A 21957-nucleotide genomic window follows, 5' to 3' on the forward strand; every position below is an offset into this window, starting at 1 on the left:
AGAAAATAATATATTTTATCAAAAAAGTTTAATCCAACATTTCAAACAATCTCTACAAATAGTATAAATCTCTATTTAATTGAATAATTTGATTATAAAGTAGGACACATATATCTTTTAACGTCTGTTATTCGATAATTAAGTTTGAAATAAATTAATATCTTGATTTAGAGTGAAAAAATTAAGCTAAATTAAATTATAGAAAAATCCGTAATATCCATTAAATTCAGAACGGGTCGAACGGATTTTGCCCGGTTTGAGCTGGGTTATTTAAAAAAGGGTATTAGTTATGGGTGTTCCGGCCCGGTCAAGGCACCGATTTGGATTTTCTGGTTGAATCGGTCGGGTCGGGTCGGTTTTGACAACCATAGAAAAAAAAACAATGGAACTTCTTAAATGAAACAGAAGGAGTAAAAAGGAACAGAGAAATATCAATTATAACCTCTATTAAGTTGTCTTTTCTATAATAGCTATTTATTCTGTTTTAAAATAGCTGTCACTTTAACTATTTTTACACAAATTAAAAAATATATATTTAAATTTATTAGTAATTTATACTAAATTAATCTATTCTTGAAATTTATTGTCTTTACAATGATGATCTTTTAATTGTATTTCGCATTCTTTCAATGAAATACATTGTTTTTTTTTAAAAAATTGTTCTAAAATATTTATCCGTTATAAAATTCAGTGGTAAATTTTAAATTCTTCTCCATTGTTCCCCTTTAGTTTAGTTAGTAGGAGAGCATTTATCAATTAGATTAAATAATTTCTTTATATTTTAGTGACAATATTATGAATTAAAAGAATTTTTATAAAGCGACAACTATTTCGAAACAAATATATGTTAAAAGGAGATGAACATGCGAATTTATAACATTAGTCTCTATTAAAGTTTAATAATTTTATTAAAACAAATTAAATAGGATTCAAATTTTAATGAAAAAATAAGAATTTAATTTCAATATATAGAATATCGTACTAATACTAAAGATAATAGGATATTAATGCCAAATGTATAAGATTCTTATAATTAATAAGGCTTAATTACTTAAAAACCACCCACCTTGAACTTTTTTTTCGTTTATACCCTGACCTAGGAAAAAATTTATTTATACCCTGACGTATGTGTTTATGTTTCACCTCTACCCCGAAACACTAAATTAACCTCTTTTTATTTAAAAAAAAAGTTTAAAATAGTCCTTCATTTAAGAAAAAATTCATTTCTAATCAAATTCTAATTAGCTTAGGTTAAAAATAAAGAACTATTTTAAACTTTTTTCTTAATAAAAAGAGGTTAATTTAGTGCCTCGTGGTAGAGTTGAAACATAAATACATACGTCATGGTATAAATGAATTTTTTCCTAGGTCAGGGTATAAATGAAAAAAAAGTTCAAGGTGAGTGGTTTTTAAACAATTAAGCCAATTAATAAAGATAATATAATAGGATTGTCAGATCAAGCCTTAGAAGCAGTTTATTAATTATTTAAAAATTATTACAATATTTTTTAAAAGTGTGAAGAGCTTTTTATATAACAAAAATATGGACGACCATATTTTATCTCCTTTCAGATGGTGTAGGATTTTCTTGCATTTCTCTATTCCATCACGTCGTAAATTTAACTAAAAACTTATTGACTTTACATTGGAAGGCTACAATAATTAGAAAGGAAAACAATAAAATATTTTAGTGTGTTAAAGGTGCAATTATTTTATTGAACTTTTTTGACTCTACATTGGCAGGTTACTATAGTTAGAAAGAAAAAAAAAAGATTTTAGTGGGTTAAGGTAATGGTTAAATTTACAAGTGAAAATGAACGAAAAGTTAGAGGAGACCCTAAAATGAACATTATTAATGAGAAATATGGACGGCAAAAGATTAAGAATCATGGTAAAATCCTTCATTAAATAATTAAAAGATAAATTTAGTAAAATAGTAAAACAGCTATGTATTTCCAAATAAAGTTAGAAGTATAATCATTTGGTAAAGTTATTGGTTGAGCTTGAATAATTTTTTTTTTTACTAATAAACTTTGGGCCGGAATATTCGGCACCCAATGATCGACATCAGATGTAAAATTTGACCCTCTAGCTAACGAGTGAACCGTCATATTCGCTGATCTCTTAACAAAAACAAACGAGCTATTAGAAAAAAAATTCTACAATCTTGAACTATAATGCTGGTGTAGGATAGATTCTCTTCCTCTTTATAAAAAGCTTCAACCACAAGTAGGGCTAGGTAAGAATCGAACCAAATACAAAAATCGAATCAAACCGAATTTTGTTATTTGGTTCAGTATTCGGTGAAAACGGGTTGGTTCGATTTTTATTTTAGGTGAAGTTTGCTGTTCGGTGTTCGATTTGATTTGGGTGTTTTGAAAACCGGAAAAATCGAATGAACCAAATTTTATTATAAAAAATATAATTTTTTTAAAATATTATTCATATATACTAATATTTATATATTTTTTTGCCTTTATATCTTAATTATTGTTAATATATGAATTAATAATTGTTATTTAAATATATATATATATATATATGCAAATTTATTAGACTCTAATTATATAATATTTAAATTAATTTTAATATAAAAAATTAAAAAGTAATCAAATTTAATTTTAACTTAACAGGACCTACCTAATAAAACTTTTCAATTCGATTTAATCTGAAAATTTTCAAATTTAAAACAAAAAAATTGAAAAATTTCAATCGAACCAAGCCGACCGATTCTCACCCCTAACCACAAGTAAGGAGTCACTTTCGAAAATGATTTTGTCCCGTTTGTACTGAAGAAGCCAAGATAAAACCTCTTTAAAATAAATTGCCTCAGCAAGAAAAGGATCCAAGTGGCCATTTAAAGGGCTTACTGTGGACTCCAAAAATACTACATGTCCAGTTCCTAATTAATGGCAATTTTTTGCAAGATCCGTTAACACAATATAACACGAAATTAAACAGATTTAAATTGGAGGAAATTAGACAGTACACTTAAAAATTGAAAATATTCACACTGAGCACTTAGGTAGTCTTTTTATTGGGACCAACACTTTTTAATTTGAAAAAATTAACCTTAACACGTAATTAGTTGCGCTGAACACCTAATTAGTAAAAGTAATTGCAATGGACACGTATTCTTCTTTTTTCTTCTGTTTCTTTTTTATGTAATCTATTTATTCACCCAATTTCACCATTCTCATCAATCCACTACACATGATCATGGGTTTCTATTATTTCTTATTTTTTTTGTTCATGTTTTTTTTCTATTAACTATGAGTACAGTTATAATAGTTCGAGAAAATTATTACTAGAAACCAGTAATTCAATATTGATTTAATTCTCATTTTTAGTTTTTTAATTATTAACATTGTTTAAATCTTAGTTCTAGATTCAATTTCAAACTCACTTCACTACTTATTGAATTTTCTAGTTTTCTTTATTCAAAATTTTATCTAATTAAATCTTCATACTTCTATAATTTCTTCTTCTATCAATTATTTTTAGCTAATATGAGTGTTTTGTTTGATTCTTTGAGAAATTACAGAGTTATCAATTTGTGACATAAGATTTTCAGTTATGCTTATTAACTGTTTGTTAAAACTCCTCAATGAAATTGTATTCACTTGAATGAGGTACAATGATAAACGTTATGTTCTTACTCATTTTGCTAATCACTTCAACCGGTCTGTTTCTACTTAAGTTTTCTATCATCAATCCTGAAATGTCTATATGTTCAATCTCATGTCCATTGTGAATTATGAAATGGACAAACCATGTTTTCAAAAGTATACCGAAAATATACTAAAAGTATACAAATATTAATACTACGTATATACAAGATCATATTAGAACTGTAGTACTGTATATTAAAATATAAATAATAATGATTGGTAGTCCAAAGAAGAGGACGGGGTGGTAATTGAGAAATAATGTTTATGGTGGCAGTGATGTTCAAGAATCAAAGATCTGATGTTATTCCGATGAAAAGAAAAATAGCAAAAAAAAATAGAAAAAAAATGGAAAAAAATTGATTCTTTTATGCTCTATTTTTTATTATGTGTTCATTGTATTTCTCTTTTATTTACAGTAGAGAGAGCAGTTAGAAAGAGAAAATAAGAGTAATATGGTTGAATTCTATGACTCAAGAATTTTGTTAGAAATAAATAATAATATTTTATGTATATTTTTTAATTTTAAAATAATAAGTATATTTTGTGTATATTTGTGTATATTTTTATATTTTAAAATACTAATTATATTTGTGTATATTTTTAAAAAAACTAATAAGTATAATTTGTGTATATTTCGTACATAGTTTTTCATTTTAAAATAATAACTACACCTTGTGTACTATTCGTGTATATTTTATGTATATTTTGTACATGCTTTTTTTTATTTTAAAATAATAAATACACCTTATGTATTCTTCGTGTACACTTTATATATATTTTGTACACACTTTTTTATTTTAAAATAATAAATACACTTTGTGTATTTTTCGTGTATATTTTGTGTACATATTTTAGTTTTAAAATAATAAATATACTATGTTAAATATCGTGTATATTTTGTAATTTTAAAATAATAAATACACCTTGTGTATTATTCGTGTATATTTATATATATTTTGTACGTATTTTTTTTATTTTAAAATAATAAATACACCTTGTGTATTCTTCATATATACTTTATGTATATTTTGTACATACTTTTTTTTTATTTTAAAATAATAAATACACCTTGTGTATTCTTCATGTATATTTTGTTTGTATTTTGTAATATTAAGATAATAAATACACCTTGTGTATTATTTGTGTGTATTTTGTAATTCTAAGATAATAAATACACCTTGTGTATTATTCGTGTATATTTTGTACATACTTTTTTTTATTTTAAAATAATAAATACACCTTGTGTATTCTTCGTGTATACTTTATATATAATTTATACATACTTTTTTATTTTAAATAATATATACACCTTGTGTATTCTTCGTGTATTTATTAATTTAAAAAATATATATAAAAAGTAATGTCAAATACTGATAATAACAGGTGTTGGCATTTCTGAAGTATTAAAAAAAGACAGTATAATGTACATAAACTATACATAATTTTATTAGTGTAAATATTATAATTATTTAAAAAAAATCAGTACGTATAATGAATCAGTACATATAACAAATGTACAGTATACATAAAACATTCAAAAGAGATACCAAACCATTGTAATCATTAAAAATAAATAATCATTACATATAACAAACTAAGAAACATGCGAATAATATTATCAATATAATATTAAAATTATTTAATTTGTATGCACTTTATTATTTTAATTTTAAAATTGTGTTAACATGTAAAAAAAAATATATACTAAACTTATATGAGGGTACAATAAACGTATACAACAAATATACAGAAAGTATACTAAAAAAACAACAGTAGTTGTATAAAACAACTGCAGTAATAAGAACAAACAAAAAACAGCAGCAACAACAACATAAAAAAACAACAGCAACATCAGCGTGAAAAACAACAAATACAGTAATATCACAATAATTAGATCTAATACACTTTTGTGCTTTTGGTATGCTCCTCCGAGTTGATGTCGCCTGAACCTTCTTCTCCGATCTGCTCCTCCAATTGTTGTCGCCTGAACTATCTTCTCTGATCTGCTCCTCCGGGACGTTGCCGCCTGAACGATCAAATTGATTTCAGCTTTAGAACGATCAATTAGATTACAGAAATCTCAAATCCGATTTAAGTTTTGTTTCCATCAATTTATAGATCTGATAAATTAAAGAATCGAAGAAGAAAAAGAATGGTTTATCTTACCTTTTGTTTGATAGCTTGTGATTTTAGATCTGTCAAAAATATTTGATAGCTTGTGATTTTGTGTTTATGAAGAATAAATACTGGGTGAGAATATAATTACTAATCAAGTGCTAAAAAAGTTTAGTAATGAAATCAAGTATTGACCCAAAAAAATAAGGGACACGCGTGTTTTTGGTATTATTTTTCTATAATCAAGTAATTTTCATTTTTTCCCTTTAAATTGAGCTTATATGGGTTTAGATCATAAACGGATCAACCCATTTATCCGTTTATGACATGGTTAAATAGCGGGTTAAACATGTTAATTAAACCCCTTAATCCGTTTAAGACACGTTTAAATCTATTTATTAATTATAATAACTACTAAAATTATTAAATGTGACCAAATATACTCATATAATGCATATGGATAAGGTTATAAAAATTCACCAACTTTACACGTTTTCTCATTGTAATCACGCCGTTTAAAAATCGTCATTTTCATATACAAACTATCAATTTTTCTTAAATTCATTCACCGTTCAAAAATCCGGAAAAAATTGTTGACGTGTCATAATCTGATTCGTTATTACATGTCACTGTCTGGTTGCTAAATGAATTCGTTAGATAGCTTAACACATAGTTCTACCCCTAAACTTTATACATTTAATCCTTTACACATCTCAATTTGTACACGGAGTGCAACGTGAACGTAAAAATGAGGTTTAACATCCCTGTTGGAGATGGCGTAACAGGTATAACTTTCTCTTTTTTTTGGTAAAAGGTACAAAATCCCTCGAAATTCCTCTAAAATTATAGATCATCTCTATTTTTAGTATAAAGAATCTTTCGTTATTTCAGAACTGAACAATTAAACCTTTTTAAATCTTAAAATGGGACAAATAAATCATTAAATATGCAGTTAATAGGGTCAAGTTGATTAAAAAAAATTCAAAAATATCCTTGCTATTTACTATTTACTATATATATATATATATATATATATATATATATATATATATATATATATATATATATATATATATATATATATATAAAAAAAAATATAATATCAAATTAATCCTTCAAAGTTTTTCTTAAACTATTAAAAAAAATCAAAAACAATTAAAAACGACCTTCAGTGAGCTAGTCAGAGATCGTCTGCCGGGCTGTTTTCAAAAGAGAACAGACTCGATGATCTGTTTTCTTTTGAGAATAGATCGAGATCTGTTCTCAAAATAGAATAGACTGTTGTTCTCTTTTGAGAATAGAAGGTTTGTTTTGTTCTCTCAAAACAGACCTTCGTCTCATGTTCCGGCAAGGTCTGCTATGAGAGCACAGACGGTCTTTGATGTGCTAGCGATGGTTCGATTGTTGCGGGAAAAGGCTGATGACGGTTGTTTGATTTCATAAATTAAAATTTAAGTAAAATTTCAACTAAATGTAATTTGATTTTAATTGAATTTTAGTTTGATTTAATTGGTTATTAATTTTTTTAGTTGAGTTTTGATAGATTTAGTTGAATTTTAACAAATTTAATTGGATTTTGATTGGTTAGATATAATTAATTGATTCATCTAATTTGATTTTAATAGAAAAAAATAATTAATTAGAAAGAATAGGGTGAAATAAGGCTAAAAAGTTTATAAATAGCATAAAATTGCTAAGTATTTTAAACATTGAGGTTATTTTTGAATTTTTTTTCCTATGAATTTATGAGTGACATCAACAATTAATGCTGACTATTAACTTTGATGGACGAAAAGATTTTTTTGTTCGATAGAAAAATTAAGAGGATATTTTTATATAAAAAAAGAACTAATCTGCATTTTTGGAGAAATTTTGAGAATTTTTTTATCCTTTTATCTTTTTTTTTCCTTAAGTAAGCTTTGATCATTATTTTCCAAAAATGTTATCATGACTACAAATTATGTTGCATATATAAAATAAATTTGTGATATATTAATAGTTTTGGTCTGCCACAAGTCTTCTTACAAAATTAAATATAGGCTGAATAAAAAAAAAAACGACCTTTTAGCCCCTTTTCACTTGCTCCCTAACGTTGCAATTTTATCTATATCACCTTAATTCACACCTTTTGTTTCCAATTACACTCTAAAAAACTAAATTAGCCTTTTTCACTAGAAAAAATATAAATTTGATCCTGTATTTTTAATTTATTTTCTGAAAAGTATTTAATATAGTCTGAAGTTCCCGTATCTAGTGAGTTGGACTCACACTTTGAAATTAAGAATGTTTATTATTTGCTTATATCATGAATTTATAAACGTATTAAGCGTATGACGCTATAGTTTAATTACCCTTAGTAACTTGCAAACTCACTCAGTATTTTTCCAAATACTGACCCCTCACTCTGATGTTTGCAGATAGTCGGAGTTGGATCAGACAAACCATCTCCATTGTGCCAGAAGTCGTTGGACTTGCACAAATATGAATTCCTAGAGCTGTAGTAGTCAGTAGGCGTCAATAGAAGGTTTTTGTGAATTAGTTTTAAATATCAGATTTTCATTGTAAACTCTGATGTGATAATTTTAATATCTATAAATGTATTATCAAAAAGAGTTTTTTTGAAAATGTTTTAATATATAATATATTATACTTTTATTAGCGAAAAATTATTAGTGGTTTTAGGTTTGCTATGGATTTCGAAGCTAGCACTGCCATTCCCTAACACCGGTCCTGACTCAATATTTTGGATCGCGACAATTTTTATATAAAAAAGGAACTAATCTGCATTTTTGAAGAAATTTTGAGAATTTTTTTTACCTTTTATCTTTTTTTTTTCTTAAGTAAGATTTGATCATTATTCTCCAAAAATGTTATCATGAATTCATGACTATAAATTATGTTGCATATATAAAATAAATTTGTGATATATTAATAGTTTTCGTGTGCGACAAGTCTTCTTACAAAATTAAATATAGGCTGAATCACCAAAAAAACTCCGACCTTTTAGCCCATTTTCACTTGCACCCTGACGTTGTAATTTTATTTATATCACCCTAATTCACACCTTTTGTTTCCAATTACACGCTAAAAAACTAAATTAACCTTTTTCACTAAAAAATATCAATTTGATCCTTCATTTTTAATTTATTTTCTGAAAAGTATTTAATATACTAAAAGTGAAGGATCAAATTAACATTTTATACAAAAAGTGAAGGATCAAATTGTTTTTTTTTTCTAATAGAAAAGGGTCAATTCAATTTTTAGGATGTAATTGGAAACGAAGAGTGTGAATTACGGTGATATAGATAAAATTGCAACGTCAGAGTGTAAGTGAAAAGAGGTTAAAAATTCGGAGTTTTTTTTATGATTAAACCTTAAATATATATCGGATCTGTAATATGGTATTGGACTTCCCATAGTTGAAAAGAACCATTGACAAAGTCGTAATAGCCACCTCTTAAAGTTAAACTGTTGTTTGCCATTGCTGCCCTAACATATGGATAACTTTGAATGTTCACAAGTGATAAATTCACTGCCTCCTGCAATACATATATATCATTTTTCTATGTCACTACTTCATAATACGACAATAATAACGCCAATTTAATAGCAGTTTTAAAATTATAATAACAGTATATAAAGACAGCAGAAAAATTACAGTTAAAAGAATTAATAAAAAAGTTAATATAAATTTATAAAATTATCAGACAAGTAGTCAGAGAATATTTGTAACGGACCAAAATAGCCGATTTAAAATTATTACAATAGATTTAAGATAATAATATTAGCATTTTAATTAACAGTTAGTCACATACCTTTTCGCAAATTTTGCATTGCTCTTCAGGACATAGGTTTGGATGCTCAGCCAGTACTTTGACTTTTGCAGGTAACCCAATTTTGACCCAATTATCTATGAAATCACTGCCCATACATAAAATGATTTGAATTCACCATAAATGTAAGGCTTAAATGCATAAAAAATTACCAACTTTCGCGTGTTTTTAGTATTTGACACGAACTTTTAATTTTGGCAAATAAATACACGAACTTTCAATTTTTTGCATATATAACCAAGTTTACGTCTTAGGTGAAAAACGGTGTCGTTTTAGGTATAAAACGTTACCGTTTTAAGTTAAAAACGGTGCCATTTTATATTAAAAACGGTGCCCGTGTTATATATGCAAAAAATTGATAATTCGTGTATTTATATACCAGAATTAAAAGTTCGTGTCAAATACCAAAAACACGCGAAAGTTGGTGATTTTTGGAGCAATTAAGCCTAAATGTAAGTATTATTATATATTGTAATTTTTTTAAATTCTAAATATACTAATTCTGAATTAATAATCAAGTACTTATTTATGAATTACTAGCTTTTTTTACAATAAAAATCGAGAGATTATTATTCTTATTCTAATAAAAAAATCAATATTGTATTTTTTAGTTTTTCATAATAATTAAAATCATTCTAAAATAGAAAAAAAATGATACAAGAAAGTAGTATATTAATTCTAATTACGAAAGCCTTACGTATTAGAAGTAGAAGCATCAGCTGGAAGATTCATCAATGCCTTGATCCCTCCACAATCACTATGTCCTATAATGAGGATGTTTTTTACCTATCAAATTCTTTATAATTACCAATCAAATAAAATAAAATAGGCAAAATGTGTTCTAAATTAAAGCATTTACCAGTTTGATCCAACATTTATATGAATTGTGCTAGATATATGCATCTATTAGTCAAACAAAATTAACTAATAAGAATAAAATATAATTTAATTTCTTAACTTGGTATTATAATAAATTAATCTAGAACTAAAATAATTTAAAAAAATCAGAAAAAATCAATTTAAGTTTTTTTTTTTAAAATGTGTAATATTTATATATAATTATTTATTAGTAACCAATACCATTTGTATTTCATTTTTACCAATTAAACTATATTAAATGACAGGTGAATATATATAATATGATTTACATAAATACCAGATTATACTGAATTTTTTTTTATATATCCTATATGGCAAATAGGAGTAAGAAAAATTATTCTATGTAACCACATTTCTTTTAACCCATTTTTTCAATCCACCTAACATGTCAATGAAAAAGTAGATGGATTAAAAATTGGTTTTTTTAAATATATATTTTTAGAGGGAAATTGAAAAAAATAAAATACTATCACGAAAAAATATATTATGCAAAGTGAATTAAAATGGTGATTTTGAAAGAAATTGGAGTTTACCTCTAATATTTTAACAGCATATTCAATGACTGCTCCAACTCCACAGTAGCTCAACTGTAATATATAATTGCTAATTAACCTCTAATATAAGTCACGTATAGCTCACAAATACCTATTATACTATTGGGTAAAAAAAATTAAATCATCTCAATTTTTCTTTTGTCAAATACAATCAAAAATTATAATTTCAATATTTTTATTCCAATTTTAAAGAGCAACAGTAGTTCTAACCCAATTTCGAAAATTGTTCAATTGGCATATGACATAATTCATAAAAACAATTAAAAATTTACAAGTTACATTTATAAAAATTACTCCTAAAATACATTTATTATTAAAGACACCTAAAATATAGAAATATAGCTTATTTTCATTTATTATTAAGGACACCTAAAATACATGTCAATTAAAAAAAAATAGTGAAAGTGAGTCACAAATATTGGTAATATTTTAAATTAGGTTTTAATTGACGAAATAAATTGTTTTGATTGAATTCTTAAATGAAAAAGATAAAAACAAAAAACTCTAGCCCTCTCTCTTTTAAGAAACCTCTCAAACCCTAATAAGTTTTACCTTTTTGTTCATTTGGGAGGTGGTTTTTGGCCATTTTTGGCCAAAAATCACCTCCCCAATCTCTCAAATTCAGTTTTTTTAGCCCTTTTCCATAGTTTTTGTCTTTAATTTTGAATAAAATTTCTTTCTTGGCCAATTTTGGTCTAGATCTAGAAATTATTTTCTACCTTATTATCTTAATTTTATTAGATCTATTCTAATCGAAATTAAGAATAGTTTTTTTCATCGCTGGAGATGAAATTGTTTTTTGCGATGCAAGCGATTTGGATCTCTAAAACAATTAGAGCCACCATCTTATGACGGATTTCACCAAATATCGGTATGTTTTGCGTCAGTATAGATGATGTCTTTAATGTTCAAGAGAAGAGATATGTCAATGAAGATGTGATTAGGGGTTTTAATGATGAAGTTATAGCTGCTAGTTGTAGCAGTCGTGCGATTAAAGTTAGTATTATCATAGCAAGCGAAGGTAATCTAATTCCCTTTATTTTAAAGGTTGTAATGGATGCCTTCAATAACAACTCTTTGCTTTGTAATATTATCAGTTTGATAGCACATGACTACTTTAGTTTAATTGAGATGCATATATGTTGTTTTAATTACGATAGAAAATCTCATGTGGTAGCATATGACTATTTTAGTTTATCTAATTGGTTGGGGCATGTCCCTCCGATTATCAAATTTTATATACTGACTGATCAATCAGCTTTTGATTAATAGAAATTTTTATTTCAAAAAAAATGAATGAAAAAGATAGTTGGATTGCATAACAATATGTTATATAAAATATAAAATTAGAATTAAAGGTCAATCCGGTTTTTTAACTTATGTCTGAGGGTCCAATAAATCATTTGTAACTTTTGTAGTCAATTAGATTCTTAGACTCGTGTGTTGGGATCACATAAGTTATTTTAACTTTTTAGTCAATTAGATCTCAAAGTCTCTTAATTTAGGTCAAGTAATTCATGATCTATACGCGCGACTTATTTGATCTCTATGACACAAGTTTGAGGATCTAATTGACTTAAATGATATATTTTATCATGATACACAAATTTAAAGATCTAATTGACCAAAAAAAATTAAAAGCGACTTATTTGATTTGAAATATAAGACCGAGTTGATGCTTTATTTGATAAAATTAAGTAATTTATGGGAAAAAGGTACAAAAAACCCCTCAAGATTTCCCTAAAATATATATCAGTCCTTTTTCTTTTGCTAGGTATAAAAAAAACCCCTTATTGTTTAAAAATTGAACAATAAAACCGACCAAAATTTTAAAATCAGACAAACAAACCATTCAGTTAAATATACAATTAGCGAAGTCAAATCGGTTAAGAAAAAATTTAAAAATATCCTTAATATTTACAATATATCTCAAATTAGTCCTTTATAATATTTTATTTAAAAAATATTAAAAGATATTAATAATTTTTTTTAAAGGACCTCCAGCGAGCTTGCTAGAGGTCATCTTCCGGTCTGTTCTCAAAAGAGAACTGACCTCAATGATATTTTTTGAGAACAGACTGGATCTATTCTTAAAAGAGAACAAAATCAGTATGTTCTCAAAGTGAACGTACCTCTGTTCTCTCAAGAGAGATTTTCATCTGTTCCGGTGAAGGTCTCTGAGAGAACATACGGTCTTTGATGGACCGGCGGTGGTTCGATTGTTGCGGAAAAAGCCGGTATCGATTGTTCGATTTTTCAAATTAAAATTTAATTAAGTTTTAACTAAATTTAATTTCATTTTAATTAGACTTTAATTTAATTTAATATAATTGTAGTTAGGTTTTATTGGTTTTTAATTTATTTAACCGAGTTTTGATAGATTTAATTAAATTTTGAAAGATTTAATTGGATTTTGATTAGTCAGATATAATTGATTGGTTCGTCTAATTTGGTTTTAATTGATTTTAACAAAAGAATTAATTAATTAGAGTTATAACTTAGTAAGAAGAGAGTGAAATAATGTTAATAATATTATAAATATAAAACTGGTAAATATTTTAAACATTAAGATTATTTTAATTTTTTTTTTCTATAAATTTATGAGTGACATGTTAGCAATTAACGTTGGTTTTTAACTTTGATGGACGAAAGGGATTTTTTGTTCGCTAAAAAAACTGAGATGGCTTTTTTATACTCAAAAAAAGAAAAAAGACTGATCTGTACTTTTGGAAAATCTCGAGGATTAATTTTTTTATACTTTTTGCCTATTTTGTTTCTTTTTTTGTCAAGGAATTTTTGCCTATTTTATAACAGGCATATTAATCATAAATTCAACAGAATTAATCAAATAAATAAAAGTTGTTAAAAAAATCAAATAAATAAATAAACCTGGTTAAAAACCGGAACTAGGTTAGCAACGTTGCAGACCATGAAAGCTTCACCAGGTTGGAAGTTGAGCACATTTGAGGGGCTAACTCGAGAGTCCGAGCATGCAAATACCAGAAACTGCATCCATAAATTAATATAATTAGCCATAATATTCATATATACCCATAATTTTAATCTGTTAGTCAAATATATTATATTTTTAAAATCTTATTATATTTATCGTTATTTTTTCGACCTTTGTCAAATATACACCCAATCAGTTTGGATATAATGTACCACGATGCTATAAACGTCTATATGTATAAAATTAATCTTACACGCCGCATATAACATCTCGTCATACCGGCTTCAAATCGATTGAGAATATGTTTGGCAAAAGTCGAAAAAATAATATATATGACGCGATTCTAAAAAAATATGATATATTTGGCAAAACAGCTAAGATTGTGGGTAGATATTATCTATTAATTATCATTAATTTATTGCATTTATGAATAATTTTCCATATTCTATTCAAGAATATTATTTGTACCGTAGGATGTTGTCCTCTTGCAACGCTAGGGCTGCAACATCAAATGCACAAGTTATTAATAAAAATTTAAGTTTTCAGTCATAAGATCAGTTTTGATGACAATTAATTGTTAAATAATAGCCTTTTGATTTAGTTTAAATTCATTTAAAAACTAATTTACACAAACTTATACTCATAGTTGTGCTTCATGAAGTAGTGAAACCCATCTGTGATCATTTTTACTGGATCACAAGGATGGTCCTCTGGTGTCCCTTCTAAATCAGCATCCGGCTCATTATCATTCTCATCTCTGTAAATGTTTTAATGTCAGTAAAATTTAAAATTTATAATAAATTGTTAAAATTATTTCAGATTGTATAAAGTAAAATTAATTGTTATTAAATTAATTAAAAATTACAAAAACTATAACAAATTTCAAACTTCATACATTTAGCTATAGTTTTAATTCAACCTATACTGTGTAGATTGAAGTTTTTCTTTCTTTAAACTTGCATTTAGGTTTGAACTCTCATAAAATATTAATTAATCAAGAAGTCTAATAGTAAAAATAATGTTTTTAAATAAAACAAAAATGAGATGATAGATTACCCAATGACAAGCTTCTTGAGTGCTTCTATCATCGTCTCTTTGCTTATTAATATATGTATATCTTCTCTTATGCATATCATTTTCTCATTGGATTGGATCTTTAAAATTTATGAATATGGGTTGCTATTTTTATAATATTATATAAAATTATATACTCAAAAGAATATTTAAACAAAGGTAATATATTGCCAAAAGGACTCATAGTAAGTACCCACACAAACCAATAAAAATCTTGAATTAATAATAATAAAGCCTTTATAAAAAAAAGCCTTTAAAAGAAATAAAAGAAAATAGAAATGGATGAATAAATAAATCTTTCAAAATTTTAGGAAAAAATAAAATAAACAGATCACCTAGTTTTATAAGTTGATTATATATAGGATAGGAACAAATTGTATGTTAAGAGAATTTTTGCACGTATGTATGAGCATTATGAACATTTTATTGCAGAGGGAACATTAATCACGAGAAATGTACCTCAGAGTACTTACTTTTTAAGCATCTTTACACATTAGTTTAGTGAAAATCAACACGTTTCTGTTCTTTCATTTTGGAGAGAAAATGAGAAATAGAATCAAATTAATAGTTTTTGATTTTATTTCTACGAAAGTTTTTCGGACAAAATACTGGCGTGGCAGTCGGATTATACCACATGACAATAATTCTTTACTTGTTTTTAATTGAAAATTTGTCATTTATGCATATTTTCAATTCAGCATAGAGTTTTTCAGCCATATTATACATACATCTCAAGTATTAAAGCCAAAAAATATATATCAAGTACCAGGTATATTTTGTATTGGAAAAACTTTTTTGAAACAAAATTAAAATTTATTAACCAAATTAAAAATAAACTAAAATTTAGTAATCAAAATCAAATGAATCAAAATTTGGTCATCAAGATGAAAAAAAAATGAGAATGATTTTCAAGTAAATATTTGTTTATTTCTCTCGTGAAAATACATTATGATTTCACTAGCATCTAAACACTTCCATTACATTTGTTGCGGTATAACAAAAACAACTTTAAAAGTTGTATACAACATTTTAAAGGGATAAACTCTTTAATTTTTGGAAGAAAAATCTTTTTTTTTCCTTTCTACTAGATTTTTTTTGATCTCATGTGGTTCTGATTATTAATGTGAAAAATCGAAATGAAATCTAAAACCAAATGAATTATTAAAATGTCAAAATAAAGATTAAATTGATTTGATCAATTAAAAAAAATTACATTAACATAATTTTTGTATCATATTACTAGTTAAAATAAAAAATGAAAATAATCCTGATTTTTATGATTACATCATAGTTTTAGGTTCTGATATTTTTATAAATTTATTATTTACATTACAATTGATTCTTTTTAATGAAAATGTTACCTTTCCAGTTTCTTTTAGTTGATAAATATGCAAAAAAAATCCTGTAAAATGATTAGGCCTTGGGCCTAAATAACCCAAAATATGAAATTGGGCTCTTTTATTATTGTAAAACAAAGCAGTCCACAAAAAGAGATAAGGATAGAACACAATTACATAGATATACAGATAAACAAAAATAATATTATTTGAGGCAGCGACTATACACTGAACAATAACAACAAACAAGTTACAGTGACAACTTGCTTACAGCAGCGTCACCATAACTAGCTTCGGAATGAGCAAACACCGCCTCTGACAACCGTCGTCATCATTTTCATTATCGTCTAAGGTAAATCAAATCTCCTCTCTCTTCCATTTTTTTTCTTTTAGACCAATTTCTCACTTACGGTGTCGATTTTTGTCAACGGAAGCCATACTCTATGGCGACGGAATCTTCGTCTCCGCCTCCTCCGCCTAGCTCCTCCGACGACAAACCTCAGAATCAAGGTATGATTTGCTGGAAGATTATTGTTAGTCTTACGTTGACATTCATTGTTTTACGTTTAATCTAGTTTTCAATTTTTAATTTAATTGTTATTTATTACTCATCCTATTAGGTTTTATGTGCGTTAATTTGATGAAAATACAAGCTGTTTGTTTGTTAATCTTGCATCGGTTGTAGAACTTGAAAATATTTTATCGGCTTGGTTTTGGTTTATAGGATTAGAGGTTTTGCTTATTATGAGTGTTAAATTAGTTATCCGGAAGACTTAGTCAAGGATGTAGTAGTAGTAATTATCCTTTTGAAACTTATAGCTACGGAGATGGCACAACCGATGAATCAGACTCAGCAATATGCCGGTGAAGATGTTACTAAACAGAGTCCGCCGTCTGTCTTTGTGAACTCGGAACCTATAAGAGAGGATCAAGTACAGAATGCTATGAAATTTCTTTCCCATCCGAAAGTCAGGGGTTCCCCTGTCATGTATAGGCGATCTTTTCTTGAGAGGAAGGGATTGACTAAGGAGGAGATTGATGAAGCTTTTCGCCGTGTGCCAGTGAGTGATTTTTGTTTAGTTATCAGTTCTGTTTGAAGAATTCTTGAACTCAGTGTGTTCAAGTGACATGTCTATTATTTCTTGTCTCATGTGATGTTTGTTGCAAATTGAAGGATCCATCTCCGACTGCGCAAGTAACAAGTACTAGTCAAGGTATTTATTTTAATTTTTAAGTGTTGATTTATCCCCTCCATCGCAAATATATTTTTTTAACAGGAAAAAGAAGCTTTTAAATCCTTCTGTTGCTGATCCTATTTATGTTTATTTGATGATACACAATAGAGGCACAATTGAAAGCAACATCAAACGTTCAGCCGGCACCACAAACACAAGCTCTTCAGCCTGCAGGAGCTGCTCCTGGTGCCATTTCCTCTGTGGCGAGATACCGTTTTCATTGGTATCATGCTGTTTATGCTGTAGGAGTACTAGCTGCCTCAGGTGCTGCAACAGCTGTCATAATTAAGGTGAGAAGTGTTCTCTGATTCACAAGTTCATTCAATTAGTCAAGTTTATCAATCCCTGATATAAATTTGTTGTTCTATGGTTGGTTTTCTTATTGTACCCATTAAGCATGTCAATGTGTGTGTTAGGTTCGTAGAACTTGATAACTTAAGCTTGGTTTCACATATTAATAACATTTTCCTTTTCAGAAATATTTTATGCCTAGATTGAAGTCTTGGATCCGTAAAGTTGTGCTGGAAGAAGAAGATGACTGCGAGAAGAAACCTGATGCAAAACCAAGTTTAGCAGAAGAGGCGGCAGCAGCTGCAAAATCAGCCGCAGCTGCAGCTGCTGATGTTGCAAAGGCAACCCAGGAAATGTTGAATTCAAAAAATGATGGTGGGATGTTCATCTTTAATTGTCTAAAGTACTTTTCTTTAATTTATCTTTTGTCCAATAATGGTACTGATTTTTCATCTATCTAATACTCTATTGTCTTCATAATTGTTAAATGTTTTTCACATTTGTCAGAGAAGAGATATTTTGAGGATTTCAAGAATTTGCTGGATGTGCAAGTGCAGGAAATGAAGTCAATGAGTACCACAATACGCAAATTGGAAGGTATTAAAATGTTGTACTCTCATCAAGTAGGCAGATTAGCTGATGTGACTAAGTTACTGGCTTACTGCCTTGTCTATCTATTCCAGCATTTTTCTCTCTCCCTCCAAGGGTGTTTTTACACATGGCATGCAATAAATAGTTAACTGCTAAGCAAATATTTTAATCAACTTTAACGGATGTACTGGCTGCTCTTTAAAACTCAAACCTGAGAAAAGGCTGTAATTAAAACCAAAGACTCTGATGGTGTAGAGCTTAGTCCAGAATCCAAAATAAATTAACAAAGAATTGAACAAACAGTCAGCTTTTAAATGAAAAGGAAAAACGTAGGAATAAGAAAATCCAACAAATTTTGCTACCTTGGCCACACTCTGAAAAAGGTCTTCTGTGTCATTGCATGATCATATGAATTTGTTTATCCTTTGTTATGACGAGTTTTTAGGCTCATTTTAGTAGTTTATGGATGGTCGGCACACCATCTTGAATGACCTTGTGTTCTAAGGTTTCTATAGTAAAACCAAATAATAGTCATTTTTCATTGCTAGATTCTTATGTTAAATTTCATGGAATTCCTGGAAAGATGCTTCAATAGAGGTTAGTGATTTTCATCTTTATTGCTAAACATTCACTCTTCCTGTCTGTCAGGACAAACTAATAACCTTGGAAGGACCTCTCTTAGTAATCACGAAGATTATACGCTCCCAGTGACGAATAATTCTAGGGTAAGTGGAAAATATGTTTGATTTGATTTCCATGTTAGTGGAAAGTTAATTGAGCTACAAATTCTGTGAAGTTGGGGTTAATGAAGTTGATTTTCTTGCTGATCCATTTCGTTTCCCTCAGCAACCCTATATGAATGGGAAGGTGGACTCTGACTCACGCTCAGGTTGTTTTTCAGAAATTCCAATCTTTGTTATTTGGTGTTTCTTCTTAATAATTTGGTTTTTCATATCATTTAATTGCAATTTTGTGGATAGTGAGATCTTCCTCGCCACCCACGTCTGCTGAACCATCTGTTGCACCACACCCAAAGTCTTATATGGAGGTAAGGAGACGATAATGTAACTTAGGAATATCGATGCATTTTTAAGTTAGTACAGCTAAACATCTGCATACAATTTTTTTATTGCTGCATGTTTATTGTCTGAATATCTTCATTTGTAATCATTTATCAGCTGGATGGACTCTAGCATCATGTAATTGGGCAGTGTTGTATTGAATAAAACTGATGTTCCTATAATTGCTGACTTCTTTTAACTGTGTTGCAGATCATGGAAATGGTCCAAAGGGGAGAGAAACCTCCAAATGTCAGGGTAAAGCAGACATATTTTTCATAATGAGATTGGTTGTTTATCATGTAGCAGTTATTTTGGGATCTTACTTAAATTTTATGGAATTGCGTGCAGGAAGTCAATGATCAACCACCCAACCCTAACCAGCAAATTTCAAACCCTCGTATAGCACCGAGAAGTAAGGTGTGCTTTTCTATAATTTTCTGTGTGCTCAGTATTCTTCCTTCTATCTCTCACACGCACACAATTTTCATTTTCTATATATCAGCATTAATCTTCTTGCAAGTGATTTGTTATATGAGTTGAAACTTTTGGAAATGTGAATCTATTTAGTATTCTAGCCCCCTTCTCGTTGTGAAAATCTTTTCTTTATTACAATCTTCCCATTAAAGATTAAAGCATCACTATTGCTGGTGAAATATTAAAATTTACTCATTATTGCGCATACATGACTTTGAGTGTCTGTGAGAAGATGTAATGCAACTGATTTGGTGTGATTTTTTTTGTATATTCAGATTAGTTCATAATCAACACACCTGTAATTACAACAGTATAAATCCAAACTCTGTTTTCATGCTAATCTGCTCGCTTGAGTTGTATAATCACCTGAAATGTAATAATCTCTTTGCTTCTCTCGTATAGCCTTGGGAAGCTGGTCAATCACAAAACAGCTCAAGCCAGGTGCTTCAGACTCAAATGAATGGTTTGAATTACAAGGTACAAGACAATGGAGTGACTCAGTTTGACGGTGATAGTACAGTTCCTTGGTGGCAGCGAAAAAATGCCAGAATCACAGAGATTGAAAATGAAGAAGAAAATAAGTCCGCATCTTACGGTACACAGAACAATGCACAACCAGTTCGGCGTGCATGGGTTCCTCCCCAGCCACCCCCTGTTGCCATGCCTGAGGCAGCAGAAGCCATCCGACGGCCAAAACCATCAGTTCAGAAAGAACAAGTGGAAGAAGATCCGTCTGCGTCTCTTCCAATAGATGCAACAGATGAATTGCAAAAAGTAACCAAAATAGCTGAATCCGGTGGTGTGGCAGAGGTCAATGGTGGAGCATCAGAAATAAACACGAGTGAGATAACAGAAGAGCAAGAATACGAGTACGAAGGGAACTAAAGGGAATTTTTTTAAAATCATCAGCTTGGCTCAAATCAAAGGCAGGTAACATGAATTTAAAAACAATTAGCTGAAAGATATTCTATATCAATCTATAAAATGATCAGTTTGGTCCACGATCATGCAGCCAAATTGAGATTGAAGCAATAAATTTGGTGCTTATTGAATGAAAGAATAAAGTCATGAACTGTGAAAGCTCATTATGAAGTTTTGTATATAACAACTGATAATGTGTTCTTATTTTCAAGACTTGATAAAAATAGCGCTGTTTTCATACACCTAGGAATTTTCGGATGGGGCAACTAAGCACCTTGATGATGTATTGTTTTAATATTCTAATTTAATAACTTTATTAATCGATAAAGATGATAGTAACAATATTTTGATGGCAGTGGCTTTTTATGAAAGCGGACACTTTGTATGTCACTATGATTTTTAACAATGTCATTTGCTAGTGATATTGTTTTTATTTAGAGTTAATTTGTATAGTTTGTATATAAGCTTAATTGCTTAAAAAATTATTGAACTTTCGCATGTTTTGCAATTTTAACACGAATTTTTAATTTTGACAATGTTGGATACTAACTTTTGAATTTTTGTCAAAAAGTTGTCGATATGGATGCCATAATAGTGTTTTTTCATTATGTATAGAAAACTGCTTAGTGTTTGAAATTGCAAAAAAAAAAAATAGTTCATGTATTAAATTTTTAAAATTAAAAATTTGTGTCAAAATTACAAAACACGGTAAAGTTCGTAATTTTTAAAGTAATTAGGCTTTATATATAATGGAAGAAAATATCGGAACCTGAAAATAGTTTATATATGATATGATGTTATTCAATAAAAGAGATGTCTCCTCGGGTATCATACTCTGAGTGGTAGGATATTATAATTTTGATATGGGTGTATAAGGTTTGATTCTTTCTATCCATTGTAAATTTGTAATAAAAGAAAAAGATGAAACATGAATAGTTTTGAGCTGCTCGTAGGCATGTTGAAATAGA

The 21957-nt window shown here is 28.2% G+C and overlaps 2 protein-coding genes across 6 annotated transcripts; one reads left to right on the forward strand and one right to left on the reverse strand.

Moving 5' to 3' along the window:
• Positions 1 to 8670: 8670 nt before the first annotated feature.
• Positions 8671 to 15327, reverse strand: LOC126671722 (carbonic anhydrase, chloroplastic-like). 4 transcript variants are annotated; one of them, XM_050365509.2, is made up of 8 exons: positions 15062 to 15327; positions 14640 to 14762; positions 14474 to 14504; positions 13942 to 14058; positions 11032 to 11085; positions 10317 to 10405; positions 9602 to 9707; positions 8671 to 9325 (listed from the first exon to the last, which is right to left on the reverse strand). In XM_050365509.2, the coding sequence occupies exons 1-8, from the start codon at positions 15139 to 15141 to the stop codon at positions 9161 to 9163; spliced, it is 765 nt and encodes a 254-aa protein (XP_050221466.1). In that variant the 5' UTR covers positions 15142 to 15327; the 3' UTR covers positions 8671 to 9160. The 4 variants fall into 4 exon arrangements, with proteins under 4 accessions (XP_050221466.1, XP_050221465.1, XP_050221467.1 ...); XM_050365508.2 differs by having other exon boundaries at positions 14634 to 14762; XM_050365510.2 differs by having other exon boundaries at positions 14646 to 14762; positions 15062 to 15323.
• Positions 15328 to 16602: 1275 nt separating this feature from the next.
• LOC126673413 (peroxisomal membrane protein PEX14) lies at positions 16603 to 21317 on the forward strand. Of its 2 annotated transcripts, XM_050367553.2 has the most exons (14): positions 16603 to 16768; positions 16851 to 16926; positions 17236 to 17477; positions 17591 to 17630; positions 17760 to 17941; positions 18128 to 18317; positions 18450 to 18539; positions 19182 to 19258; positions 19380 to 19422; positions 19514 to 19581; positions 19805 to 19849; positions 19943 to 20011; positions 20471 to 20994; positions 21081 to 21317. In XM_050367553.2, exons 2-13 carry the CDS (start codon positions 16860 to 16862, stop codon positions 20951 to 20953), a joined length of 1596 nt encoding a protein of 531 aa, XP_050223510.1. In that variant the 5' UTR covers positions 16603 to 16768; positions 16851 to 16859; the 3' UTR covers positions 20954 to 20994; positions 21081 to 21317. The 2 variants fall into 2 exon arrangements, with proteins under 2 accessions (XP_050223510.1, XP_050223509.1); XM_050367552.2 differs by having other exon boundaries at positions 20471 to 21317.
• The last annotated feature ends 640 nt before the right edge of the window (positions 21318 to 21957 follow it).

This window comes from Mercurialis annua, linkage group LG3 (assembly GCF_937616625.2).
Source record: "Mercurialis annua linkage group LG3, ddMerAnnu1.2, whole genome shotgun sequence".
In the NCBI taxonomy this organism is placed as follows: Eukaryota; Viridiplantae; Streptophyta; class Magnoliopsida; order Malpighiales; family Euphorbiaceae; genus Mercurialis; species Mercurialis annua.